This window comes from Cariama cristata, unplaced genomic scaffold (assembly GCF_000690535.1).
Source record: "Cariama cristata isolate BGI_N322 unplaced genomic scaffold, ASM69053v1 scaffold6321, whole genome shotgun sequence".
Classification (NCBI taxonomy): domain Eukaryota; kingdom Metazoa; phylum Chordata; class Aves; order Cariamiformes; family Cariamidae; genus Cariama; species Cariama cristata.
The window spans coordinates 46,648-61,223 of record NW_009598623.1 but is presented as its reverse complement, the minus strand read 5'-3'; the positions used below and the strand labels follow the sequence as shown (position 1 = coordinate 61,223).

Here is a 14,576-nt window from a genome sequence, read left to right as displayed (position 1 = left end):
AAACAAGATATTTCCACCCAGACACTGAACGAGAACAGAATACCCATGCTCTGTTTCCTGTTAAAGCAATTCCTCAAATACTGACAAACTCGGTCTGAACTGGCCAAAGCTGTCTTACCACGATACCACTTCCTAACCTTGATTTTATGCAATAACTGTGGCCTTCATTGTAAAAGACGTTTTGAGGCCTGGCCTTGTGGTTGCTTCCAGATAGGTACAAAACCAAGTTGACACTTTTTGGTACCCAAACCCACCATTTCGGAATCTATTTTGTGTGCTGGTCATGGGCTTCTACAAAGAACACACAGATGCTTAATGCAGTTTCTGCAATGAAAGAGCTTCTTTCTGAGCAAGGTGCTCTTATCTGTACGACCTGGGACAAAAAATAAAAAGGCAAGGCATAAGAAACCCCTAATAAGAATGCTGATCCCAAATACAGCAAGTATTCCATGCATGTATCTGTGACCAGCCGGAACACCAGCATCATATAACCTGAGCTTTACAAAGCCGAGTTCACACACTCGCACCCTAAGTGTCCTCTGGGTCCAAAGTAATTTCTCCTTCTGTCATTTAACTTCCCGTAGCAGGTTCCTATATAAGCAACCAGTTGTGCTACTGAACAGTGTCAAGCAGTAGTCTGGGAGAGTGTAAACTGGACAGAGTTTCCTCTGGATGGCAGAAGCTCCCAGTTAAGCCTCAGGAAATGTTTAGTCTTTTTTTTTCCAGACCTTTCACTTCTCTTGTGAATTCACTCAGTTTGTAGGTAAGGAAAACTGAAATTTCTGCTATGAACAACATTCTTTTGATAGTCTTGTTTGCCAATAGCATATAGCAGGGAAAAAAAGTCAACTGTTGGGTTGTTACTGATGCATAGAAAGCTGCAGTAAAGATTCACAGCAACAGTTTTACTGACTATAAATGGCAATTTTCCAGTGCTCCTTTTGCCTCATACAGGTGGTAGGTAGTACAGGCAAGATCCAGCTGGCCTGTGGTACGATATACAGGAGCTGAGATCAGATTAGCAAACTTAATCTTTGATTCTAAGCAAGTCCAAGGGCCAAAATTTAGTTTCTGTTCAGTAACTGATACCAAGAGGATTGTCTCTGGGTCAGCCTTGGGGAGGACAGTTTATGCTGTAGCATGTTAGAAGCAAGCATGTTGGGTGAGTAGGGCAAGAGGAAAGCACATTGTTAAATAGTGTATCAGTAGATTTGGGAATGTTTTTGATGCCTTACATATGTATATCTGTATATACAAAAATTTGAATGCTGCAGCATTACACCCAACATCACAGAATGTTTTTCAGTGGGTATTACTTGAATGTTATAAAGTAAAATGCATTGCTGACTTGCCAGCTAGGAGAGAAAGGTTTTATCCATGCACGTAGCTTCTGCAGTTCTTTATTGTCTTAGTTATAAAATAAAATCAGCCTAATCAAGAAGTTATGTAATTACTTACTCCTTGTAAGACTTGAAAGCTGTCATTAGTAGGTGGAGGATCCTGATCTGGGTCAACCCCAACCCTACAGAAACATTAGGAAAACAAAGCAAGTGGTGTTACTGAGGGTTGCAAATGCTCCGAGTTTGGCAGAATGCATTTTAAAAGCACTGTAAGCACCCAGCAAAGCTGCATTCAGAGAGGTTATAAGAATAGTTTGAGGAAGAGCAGTCCATTATTCCCCTGCAGTTACGTAGCTATAAACAAGGTACTTTTTTCATTCAAGCGGCAGCTACCTGTAGATAGCAGCTTTAACTCCATCTCAGCATCAACTTCAACTGCTTACCTTTGTTGCCAGTTCTTTTAGGACACTGGCAAATACTATTTTTGGCTGAAAAGGTGAACTGTGGGTGACATCCTCTTCAGTGGAGAACACCCCTCATGTACAGCAGCAAGAAACCAGAGACTAAGGATAAGCCCAGCCTAAATATTTGATGTAGCAAATAACTTAGCTGCCAGATAGGCCTGAGAATAGCTCAAATACACGATTTAAAAAGCCACACACCCCCCAAGTTTTAGTGCACTGTGTGAAGCAACAAAAATACTTTATAAAGACTCATAATATTAATTTGCAGCAAGTTTCATTCACCTAACACAACACTGGCACAGTGGGTTAACAAGAGGTCTGTCTAGTCCAGCCTCCCACCTGAGGGAGAGAGGGTCTCTATAATGAGATGGCAGTTGATTACAGAATAGTATATTACTAAGAAACTGCCTACTTGCTTTTGCGAAGTTAGCAAGCACCTTATTACTGAACCATCCTTTCACATAGTGCTCCTATCCAAGACAAGTATTTAATCCTTGTAATTATGTTCAAGTTTTTCTGGTCTGTTTTGGGGGTAGCTATTTGTTAAGATTAGACTTGTCTAGTTTTAAATCCTATTCATGCCTTAATCTCTGTGGTTTCTTGTAGAACCGAGACCTCCAACCTCAAATGTTAGGTAAGATTGTCAGTCTCAAACATGTTGTGTTTCAGTCCTACCATATTGCATAATAAGTCTAGGAAAATCACAATAACAAAAAATATTGTCTGAAATGGCTAACTTCTTCATTTCCCCTCTCTTGGAAGGGACTGAGCTGGTTTAGTGCAATTTCTTTGTTACCTAGACTTTGCATCAGCCATTTCTAGCCACGGTGTTTATGCAACATCCCCAAGGATCACCAGAAATCAACAGAACCTTGCTGGTAAGACCAAATCATTTGTGCGTCCCAAGGATACACGCTTGCATAAAGCAAGCAGTGATCCAGACGTGATTTACCTTCAGGCACAGAAGATGGCATGGATTAAACTAAAAATGAACACCTTCAAATAACTTCCAGGGCAGCACTTTCTAATAGAACAATAGAAGAAGAAAAGTAGGCATTGAACTGAAGTTTTAAGTCGTTCTTGTGGTCTCACGGCCAATCCAAGACCTCACATGACAATGTAATTCAGGGAAAATTCAGAAGGCCGCTCTAAGATAGCCTGAAGCAGCCTCATATAGAGCTAGTGCTGACCTAGTCCTCAGCTTGGATTTTTTCCCAAGTCTCTTTTCTTTCCTCCTCACTTCCTTTTTCCACATACAGAATCGTCTTAACCCTTCGGCACATTTAGCCTGGGAATTCATTGGCACTGACCAGCCTCAAGACTAAAAAGCTTCCCCAGTTTAAGGGAACACTGGACAGACAGATTGGGTACTGGATTGTAGCACATGCTAAAATAAAACACCACACACAAGAGCTCTGAAAGGTTACAAGGGCTTAGATGTTACTGCTTAGGCTATCGCTGAGCAGTGAAGACATGAGAAGAAGGGTTTTCTGCAGACAGACTAGTTACCTAATGAAGCCTCATGCAGAGGCTTCAAGCAACATCAGGAAACCCGGTCAGTATGGCAATATATGTAAGATCGCACATTCCTTTGTAAATACACATAAAAATAAAAGAAAAAGATTTGTGGCTTTCCAGACTCCCGCTGCACATTGAGGAGGTTCAATGCACTATGCGCAGCGACCACGCTCCTGTTAGCCGCGCAGCTGGCGATACCAACGGGGAGTTCAAGAAGCTCGTTCCAAAACATGAGCATAGCTTGCATTCCCCAAATAGTTTTAACTCACTCGGCTACCCATTCTCTTCACAGTACATAAGAAAAGCAAACAATTCAGAACACCTCAGCTTTTACTTGACTTACAAGGTTGAACATTTGTTTTGGGGATTTTAACTGCCCTTAGGCAGGAGAAGGGGGCTTAGTGGAAGACCAACGCAGGGTGACCATACTGTTCAGTGAAAAGTCATAGTACATCACAGACCAGGTGTTTGGGTTCACTGTTGTGCTGAAGAGGAAAAGAGAGCTTTTCTATATTAAAATGGTTCAACTGTTAGAAAAAAATTCTTATTACAGATGTTTCTTTCAACATTGAACTAGTACATCAACACAGACTTGTCCATTTTAAATTTTTTTCAAAGTTATTCTTCAGCTGAATTTGTATTTTGAGTATTTCTAATTAATCTTTTTCTATAAATAATTTCAGTTTGTGTTTCAAAGTGTGTTCTTCAGTTCACAGATTAACACAAAATACGTCACTATTTTGAATTCCCACAACTACTTTTTGTATCTTTCAACCAGCATACTATGTCTTTTATCCTCTTCTCTAGCACAAATTGTATAGGAGGCTTTATTTTTTTTGTAGCAAGTCTGGTTGATTAAGTTTCAAGGTGTATAAACCCTGGTCTCATGATAAGCATCACGTTTTTGCAGGCCCTGCCCCCAAATTTCTTAGAAAGTCTCATCTTTATCACTTGAAACAAAACAATATCAAAAACCAGTCAAGTCTCTCCCAGCCTCCTTTACAGTGAAGAGATGCACAGAGAACATTTAGTTACTTCATCCTTACTTAACTAATTCCGTAATTAAAAGTACAAATAAAGTTGATGCATGTATGTCTTAAACATAATTTTTTTCTGGTGGTTAAAAGAAAAAACAAACAAAAAAATCCATTTCACATCCTTAAGTAAATTTAAAAAGCTTCCTATAAATTAAATGTGCTGTAAAGGCCAATATCAGTTTGCATGTATTTAACCAGTTTTTAAATTAAGAAAAATTGTTACTGATTTATGTGGATCCCCTCTCAGAGATCAGGGGCACAGAGAGGTTAGCCTTGCTAATGACTATGGTGTTTTGCTCAAATCCCCTAGCAGAAAGGTAGGTGAGCAAGCTCTAGTTGAAAACAGCGTTTTGTTGAAGTGGCATAGTCTAGGTAATGGGGACTTAGGGGCACGTCAGCTGCAGGACAGCCAAGGCCAGGGCAGTGCAGATGCCAGTAAGCATCTTCATGTTCCCCTCCACCCATCCTGAAAGCCCATTGCAGCAGTTCTGTGTGGATTCCCTGAAGGTGCACAGTAGCAATTCAAATAAGTAACTCTTAAAAAGCAGATGTCAGATGAAGAATATGAGCAGTCTTTCAGCTGTAACAACACATATATGTCCCAAAACTGGTGAAAAAAAAAATCCATCTATTTGCCCCATTGGCATCAAGTTAGTATTTGATAGATATCTTAATACTTCAGTGCAGGCAGTTATTAGTACATAAAGTTCAGTCATCTTTATTTCCACCTTGGGAAGTTTACTACAGTCTGTAGACAAGAGTATGCTACAGTAAAAATTAATGCAATTTAAGTGCATTTCTTCACTCCTCCCTAATTCATTTTTTTTGTTTTGTTTTTAAGGCTTTTCACTCTTTAAGAGCTCTGTAATAGCAAAGGGACTACCATTGAGATCCTAACACCCAAAGCACCACATTTCTGCTCTTAACTGACTCCTGACCTTCTTCATCCTCATTCTACAGCTACAGCTCCAGAATCACACATAGGAAAGCACTCACTGACTCAGATTTGGTCCTTCAAACACTAAGCCTATGTATAATTCAGTAACTTAAATAGTGTGGTAGAAAATGGTTGACACACAAAATGTGGAACGCAAAGTGGAAACTAAATGTATGGAAAAGGATGGTAAAAAAAGCAGACAGAACTACTTCAAGTTCTCTACTATGTCATTTTAAATGGGTGGAACCATTTCTTCTGATACTTCAAAAACCTTTCCAAGGCCCTGCAACACATAGATGACAAGTTACCAAAATACCAGGCTTTATTACATTCTAACATATGTAATTACTGTGGCAACAGCCAAGAATGACCGTAATAGATAATAGTTCTCAGATTCTCTGTACAAGCTAACGTACCGCATCTCTGGCAAATTTAGTAGTTTGCTGGGAATGTTGAAGTGTAACAGGATGTATGAAAAACTTACCGTTGCTCTGTCCCGAAGAGTTTTCTTTACATAAATATTCTGTATATGTTTTTATATATATATACATATGTACACACAAATACACATTCCCCTATAGATGCCAGTTGGAGATTTATTTTATTTTTCCTTCTTTCTCTATTTGTGTATCAGTTCCAGAAACCATCACCTGGAGAAGACTAGAATTCTGGCTTATCTCCAGTCTTATTTTCATCTTCGTATAAAGCAATGTGATAACCCTCGGTTTTTAAAATACATCCCCAAAGAGCCTACGCTAAATCATCTATGAAGTTCCTTCCAACCTGAACAGTTGTACTAAATAACCCCAACCCCAAGGAATGCTTAAAAACACCTGTATGATTAAGCATAAGTTCGCAACACAATTTCTCAGCTTTCAAGCCTTCCCAGGCCAGAGATACTAGTTTTGCTTCATTAATTACCCATAAACACAGTTAAAGGATGTGCTGTTTTGTGTGTGGGGGGGTTGTTTGTTTGTTTTAACCTGAAGACACGACGCGTGAACCACACTCTCCCAGCTCAGAAGAAAACAGACTCAGAATTGAGGAACATCTACGGCACTCTGCAGAAAAAGAGAAGCAACAGCAGCATGCCACAGTATGGAAAAAGAGCACACACTTAGTGTTATGAAGATGAAGAAAGCCAAGCACCAGGTTAATTTGATATCAAAGAAAGCACAGTGTCACCTGAAATACAGCCAGCGGCTTTCACTCATCTCTTCCGCCGATGGAACATGGTCACCAACTCTGGTACAGTACAAGATTGCAATGTGAGTAACAAAATGCTCATGAGATGGCAGCTTTACAGAGCTCCCTAGCAAAACAAAGCAAACCAACAAAAACACCACTACCCAGCCAAAAAAGACAAAGCATACAAAAATAAGAGTGGTAGAATAATGACAAAATGACAAAAAAAAAACAACATAAAAATTACCAATAGCAGCACTTTATGATTGAGATGTCCAGTAATAGTCTTCATTCATTCTGATTCAGGCTGGCAAAACACCTGTTTTCACGACAAGCTACCTCCCCCAGAAAATTAGATTCAATAGCTCGAGAGAGAGCTGCTACAGAGAGAGAGAGATGATCTGATCTATTTCCTACCACTTCGGTCTAAAAGATAAAACGTCATTAGAGAAAGCAATCACAGGAAGCTATGCATGTATGAAAGAGGCCATCAATACTGCCTAGTTTCAGAGCAGTCCAAAACAGCTGGTAACACGAACTAAATCACTCCATTGGTTTAACTAACAATTGACTAACAACCTTTAACATAATTAATCTCCAATCATAGCAGACTGTGTTTTTACTCCTTGCTTTGCCTTTTTCAATTGCACTTAAAAAAAGAACACAAGTGAAAGAACGTTTGGTTTCTAATATTTTCCACTTAAATTCCTTAACAGCTTGTGGGTTCCCCCCGCCCCCCTTTTTCCATGAGGGCATGCTGCATGAACTATATATTGCTTATGTGCAATAAAAACCCAGATGATCAGAAATCCACAGAGGCCTCACTTTACAAAGAGCAGGTGTACACACCCTGATTGCAGGCTGACATCTTGACAAACCAAATATTTCAGGCCATAGCTTGTGCTATGAAGAGCATGCACTCATCTAATCCTTGAAGGCTGAGGCAAATACCAGACCTTGATTAGGTTTGTTTTGGATTCCTAGTTCAATAGCTCTTCTCCCATACCAGCACACACTCCAGGTCAGAGCACTCTGCTCCGAAAGGCCAACACTGAGATGGCTCTGCATATACAGCAAAAACTAAAATTAAAAACTACCCAGTAACTTCCCTTCTATGACTTCTTTCTCTTTGCAGTATCTTTGCCAAGTTAGTATACTGAAGTTTTCCCAGACGTCTGTAATGAGTGCAGCATTTTTGGAAAATTTTAGCTATTTTGGAAGAGTTCAACCGTTTCACAGGGAAGAAGAGAATTCCCACTGCTATGTTTAAAAAAAGAGAAAAAACAAACCACACAACAACAACCCCACAAAAACCCAAACCCCCAAAACGAATCACTAAAAAAAAACCCTAGAATTTGGAATAGTTGTTTCAGGTTGGTTTTAGGGTGCCCTTGGGTATTTCTTTACTTGATCTAACCAAGATAAAGACTCCTGAAACTGCCTGCTGAGGCTTGCCAGAGCTTGGCAGTTAAACGCACATCACCCATGTGCTCTAGATGTATCTCAACTCAATTCCTACAGTGTCTCGGCCTTCCCTATGCTTTTTCTTTCTGGTGTGAATTGCTATGTTTCAGAGCACAAGGACAGAGATAAGGAAGCATCTCCCATGCTTAATTCCAGATATCCAAAAGAGGAGGCAATCTCTTTCCTACCAAGGGAAATATCCAGAGGTGTGTGGCTTGGGGCTCGCAGCTTGCACTGCACCTCCATTAAGAGAGATTCAAGATTGATGATGAGAAACTAGACTGGGAAAGGAGGAAGATGGGAGAAACTAGATGGGGGAAGACACTGGAGAAAGCAGTGCAAATAAAAATATGGTGAAATGAAAAAGCCCACTACAGAGGGCAAGGGACATCACCTGTGTCTGTGCATTTGCCCTTCAAGGGCAGTGGAGAGCATTCAGAGGGCAGTGAAGAGAAGGATCTAAGTTTCAGAATAATGGAAACAGGCTGCAAAACAGAAGGATGCAACCTCCTATCAGACATCCCCTACTCCAGTTCACAACATAACACAAGGCTGAATCCCAGCATCAACACTTGCCTCCTGGCATCGCAGCACACGGAGGCATGGTATTTAAGAAATGCACATTTTATTGTTGGACCACCCTGGGTAAGATAACAGAGTATAACCTGAGACTGCCACCAAGCTGTCAGTTTTACTGCCATCCTAGATAGTTAGGCAGTTCACATAACAGCTACGTAAGAGTTAGTGTTTCCAGACTTTTTTTTTTCCAGTTTGCTCATTTAAGGTGGGTTGGGGTGGGGAATCACTAAATTGAAAGTCTTAAAAAGATTCTATTTGCAAAATCAGACATAAGGCAGTAAATATCTAAGTTGACATTGTCTGTGCAACCATTAACTTTTATGCTAGAAAGATACCTAAAATATTTTACATTGAAAGATATAATGCTATAATATAGTATAAATCTCATTAAAATAAACACAAACTTCCTCATTTGAAGCAAATTATGAAGGAGAGGAAGGCATTAATCTATGTGTTGCTTCATTCCACGTGAAAAGAACCAGGTCAGTAACCCTTAATGAAAAATGGAAAGAGCATTATTTTGCAATACAAATGCTAGGAGTTCCCCTTTTTCCTGTGACAGATAAATGAAATGATCAGTCAGCTACTTTTCTGAAAGGAGGAACTTTGCCAGTGGTTTTGATTTACAGGGCTCTTGAGCTTGCTGAAATTGTTAAAATTTCAGACAGGAAATTGTTTCTTTGTTTTAGTCTCAAAGGATGAAACTATGTTTTTAATATCCAAGTCATGCTTCAGTTTCTAAGAAAAAAAAAAATCTACTGCTAGAAAAGTATAACTGTTTACCACTGACATGCTTGGATACGTCTCACTGATAGACAGCCCAGAAATTCAAACACATGACGTTATGGCTTTAACTCCAGTTTTCGGTGTTAATTTTTAACTTGCTCAGCATCAAGTAGCAGAAACCAAAAGCATCTAAAGATCCTATTATTTTTTACTTGGATTTTGCTGTCATGACCTCACTTTCTCAACCAGTTAAGCAGTAAATTAAGTCTCTGCTACAAGCTATAGGTCCTCTGCTTAGCTGTCCATTTAAGCCTGATCAGTGGACCCTGGTACACTGATAACATACTTTATCTGGAAAGATACCTGCTCTTCTGACTACTTGAGACATTCAGAACAGAGCAAGGGGAGGCAGAGGGTAGTTTTGCCCATTTTCCTCCTTATACCGCTTTTTACTTTACCAAAACTTAGTTGTCACGTTAAATTCTCCATCCCTCACCTACTTTTAATACATTTCACATCGTGAGAGAGAAGGGACAACCAGAAGTCAAGAACAAAGCATGCATCCCAATTGGTGTTCAACTAATGGTGCAGCCAGAAGCATGTGCCTCTGCCTCTAAGCCACAGCAAAGCAATTCTGGATCCTTATGTAGGCATTACCCCATGCATGCTCTCAACTGCTTCCCCATGAACATAGTGGTATCGAGTCAGTTGAAAGTCTTGGTTGGCAACTGCTTCCCCATGAACATAGTGGTATCGAACCAGTTGAACATCTTGGCTGGCGTCAGCTCTCTGGTACTGTTCTACTTAAATTGTACAGGCACAACCTTAAATAAGACCCTTGGGTGTTGATGTCTGTCTTAGCGCCTCTGACTTGCCTAGTACAACAGACATGCACCTGCAGCTCCTAAGGAAGAAGCTCAGCCCATGAGAGCCCACAGGAACCATTGAAAGGGCCACCCAGAAACCCCACTGATGGGCAGACCAGTACCCATAGGGCTACAATAACACCACTGCCACACAATGACCAGGCAAGCTAAACCAGCCTAACGGGTCAGTCAGCTTGGTCGACTCTTTGCTAAAGCTAGCCCTTGTCTTCTCACCTTCACGCTGCAGCAAGACCAACTACTTCATGAGGACTTTGTGATGGCTGACTGGCTTTCCATTGTTCCTTCCATAAAGGCCAAAGTCAACCAGGCTACAACTGGTGTGAACTTCAAAAGTCAACCAGGCTACAACTGGTGTGAACCACAGTTGTGGACCCAAAAGTCCACCACAGCTGGACTTTTAGGACTCCACACAAAACCTAACATTTAAGTGCAACGCACAAATGACGTTAGTTTCTTATGTCCCTTCACTTAATCCACAAAGTGAACCACCTTTTCTCTTTTAACTTTTGCTAAATAATCCTGTATGGGACCACTACTTATTTCCAGTCTCTTGCAATCTAATCTAATAGGCAAGTGCCAAGTCTCAGAAAGCACCCCAGACGACCCCAGGGATAAGTTACCTACTGCACAGGACAGCATCTCCTCTTCATCTCTTCCTGCCTACCTCTTCCACTGGGTAGAAAGAGATGGAAAAGAGAAAAGCAGCATATTTCTAAAATTCAGCTGGAAACTAATCTGTCCCTTTCTTGAATCTGTAAGGTCTTCTTGCTTTCCAGCAGCAGAAAGGGCTCTATCACAGAGGGTACTTTCCCAGCACCAAGTTTCTAATTCTCGCTCAGCTGCACACAGCTGCCACCTCCTGGCACACATCTGGTTTCATGTGGTCTCGAAAAGTGCAGTCTCTGTCCGGAACAGAGCGCTGCCCATCAAGGCAGCTGTAGGCAGACCCATGCAGTTCTCTCAAATACTTCCTATGTAGAGTTCCCTTGTTTACCTGATAGCTTAATAGGGAAGTTAACCATTTATTTTCTGTCAATCATGCCAAACAAATAACAGTTAAAATTACTGCTTAGTGGCACAGGTGGGTAAATCTCCCAAAAAAGCTACAGCTAGACACTCAAAACTATGGTTCGCCCAACTGCCTTTTGGCAGCTACTCCTCTAGGAGTGGTATCGTAGCCTTCCCAGCTGTTTGGCCTCGTTGGCCACACTAATGATTTTTGCAAGTGTAGCCTACCCAAAGGGCAAGCCTGGAACAGGTAGTGTTAGCCCTTTCTCCCTTCAGGAGCAACTCATCAGCCAGGCTCATGGGGTCTCATTACTGAACCAGATTAGCATTGCTACAGAAGTAAGGTGCCTATGTCTGGACGCTTCCACAAACTGTTTCCTAGGCTCGATGGTGGGGGGAAGATGGAAGCTGCTACCTCAGAACTATTTTCTAGTTGGCCAGGAGCTGGGCCACATGCTAGAATTCAGTCCTGTCCTACTGGTGTCAACTGAAGGAGCCCTGTGGCAGAGGTAACAGTTGACTGCACTCTGAAGCTGCCTTCCAACACAGGCAGACTGAGCACAATTCGTCTTCACTTAGCTGGTCAGCAGCATATCCTGTCTCTTGCTGGGTGACAAGGTTTGAAGGAAATACCCAGCTATGCTCCTTCAACAAAAGCAGTGCAGGCAGCAGGGCAGAAGGCTCAGGATGCCAGCACCTATGATGAGAGCTGTTAGAGTCAGTTTTGTCCACCTGGTTGCAGCAACATTTCGGAAGATGCTTTGGTATCCACTCAAGTGGAGATCAGACAAGGGATATCCTCACATTGGCCATCGCAAAGGTTGCAGGCAAATCTTGGCAGACTTTGCTCAGCCCTTGCAAGCAGACTGCAAGCAGCATTCTTACCTGTGTACTGCTGGCCAGATCTCATCTCTTGCTCCCTTGTACCCCATGCCTTGAACAGTCTATGCACACTGCTGGTTACACAAACACTGTGCCTGCCCTGCTTGTTAGTACAGTTGTTCCTTATATACCGTCATCGGACAGAAATCTCCTTCTGCTGTCAAAGGTGCCAAATGCAAAGCTGTACATGGCATTATTCTAGGTGCCTTTTTTAAGCCATTACCCAGTTTTTGTGTGGGAACAGAAATGAGTCAGACTGGGCTCAGAAATATCGTTAGGATGTGGTATCTCATGATTGTTAATGGCACAACTGCAGTGGAATTGGTTCTGTTGTTGACTTCACACCAGGTGTTGCATTACCTGTTGTTAGCGACATGACCTAGCCTGACTACATGGAAGTGATGCTTCTTTCTGGTGTGCTAGCCAAACACCTGGAACTTGCATTTAAAGACAGTTTTAAAGGACTGAAATGGATTCATTTGGCACAAAAAAAAAAAAAAAAAAGAAAACAGTGATTCCCCAATGTTTGCTATTAGTCAGAGCTGAGATACTGTAGATCACTGCTGAAATGTCCTTCTCTGGCTGGAAGCATGCTACCTTCAATGGGAAGAGTTCACAAGCATTTCTGGGAGTCTATCCTTTTTTTTTCCCAACCTAGAAAGCACCTACTACCTATTGCCACAAGCAGTTCACTTCAGTTTTCCAAAAGCAGCACCAGTCCCTAAGAATGTTCAGCTCTTCCAGAGATGGAAACTGGTTTTACCTAAGATTGTTTTTTCCTATCCTATCACAAGACAATGAGATTCAAATTCTGGTTAGCACAACTAGAAAGCAAGACAAAGTAGGCTTTCAAGTGGTGAAGAGCACAAGTAATTTACATATGAAAAATGCACTGAAGGGTTCATACAGTGTGTATAGTTTTAATTCCACTCTATTTACCTTTGCTCCCCAACTACCAAAACTTTCCCAGAATGACAACATATGTGGTCTTTAACAATGATTCATTCATGATTCTCTAGCACTTCTGTTGATAAGTATCTTCAAACGTGAATGTACTTGCAGCCCAAAAGTACTAAGTATTGGCCAGGATTTACAGACAAGCCTCTATAACCACACTACTTACCATTTTCACAGGTCTCCTCAAAACAGGAAGAAGCACACCCAAGAAGACTAGCAGGATCCCATTTATCTCAGTTGTTTAGATAACCTCAGGTTTGTTTGGATAGATGTTTCAAGTGCATTCAGTTTAGCATCACCCACTAGAGACTCCATTTAACTTAAAAAATGCAACAGGGCCATTACCAAAAGCCAAAAGACACAGAAATGTCTTAGTATAATAGGAAGAGAAGTTTATATGGGACTAGATAGACTAATTCTTTTTGATATAGGGGCTGCTGTATCAGGCAACACTATTTCATATCCTCCTGGGCTGACAAGGACCTAGATACCTACTTGCAGAACATCAGAGAGCTTTAGGCTGAATCCTAACAGCATCAGTACATTTTCTTCATCAGCCTGTACCAGCACCTTCCTTTATAAAATGTAATGTTCTAAATACCTAGAACACTCCTCAAAACATCAAACAAGTTTTGTAGGACTATGCCACTTAGTACAGTTGCCACTTGAAAAGTGAAGTTTCCCCAGCATACAGTTGCATACTGACCTGATGTTCAGCCATGACAGCATGGGAGTTGTACCTCCACCAACAATCCACACAGTGAAAAAGACGATGAGGAGAGTTGTTGAGAACATCATTTGATGTGAGTAGGTAGCGGTATCTCGTATAGCCAGAGCAAATGCCATGGCTCCCCTGAGACCTATGTGAAAAAATGAAATAGCAGAGCTTCAGAAGTGCAACTGCACCTATTTGTAGCACAGCATCTTTCCTTGCTCCCTCCCTGCCACAAAGGCACAGAGTGACAGGCAGAAAGCACTGGGTTCCAGCAAGTTTTAATTCTCTCAGTTTCCTTGATAAATTATGCCTTGGGATGATTTAGAACATGATTTTCCCTGGTAGTTTTCTGTAATTTATAGAATCCACAAGCGTTAAGAAAAGCTGTAAATATTTCAGAAGCTAACAGGAAAGAAATACAGAAACAAACAAATTAAGGACAACAAAACATATGGAAATCAAGCAGCTCCCTGAATCCAAATGAAAATGCACACTTCTCCAGTTGATTCCATAACTGAAGCATGAGTTCTTGATATGAAATTGCTATCAGCTGGAAAAATATTCTAGTTAATAACATGTTCACAGGCAGATTATATTCCCCCCGCCACCAATTATGAGACTCCACTAGCAAGGACAAGCCATGGCATTTAGACATCTGCAGACTTCTTAAGTAGGGGAATCACAGAATCACAGGATGGCTAAGGTTGGAAGGCACCTCTGGAGGTCACCTGGTCCAATCCCCCTGCTCAAGCAGGGCCACCTACAGCTGGTTGCCCAGGACCACATCCAGATGGCTTTTGAATATCTCCAAGAATGGAGATGCCACAACTTCTCTGGACAGCCTGTGCCAGTGCTTGGTCACACTCACAGTGACAAA

At 41.3% G+C, this 14,576-nt stretch overlaps 1 protein-coding gene across 1 annotated transcript in view; it reads right to left on the bottom strand.

Moving 5' to 3' along the window:
* LOC104168694 (sodium/hydrogen exchanger 7) overlaps positions 1 to 14,576 on the bottom strand; it is a gene marked incomplete at its 5' end in the record, with an annotated part of 37,629 nt that overhangs the window by 10,726 nt on the left and 12,327 nt on the right. Inside the window, 3 exons of the mRNA XM_009709364.1 lie at positions 1,459 to 1,522; positions 6,482 to 6,541; positions 13,691 to 13,844. Of these exons, the coding sequence (XP_009707666.1) occupies positions 1,459 to 1,522; positions 6,482 to 6,541; positions 13,691 to 13,844 (278 nt within the window). The remainder of the gene's footprint in view (positions 1 to 1,458; positions 1,523 to 6,481; positions 6,542 to 13,690; positions 13,845 to 14,576) is intronic.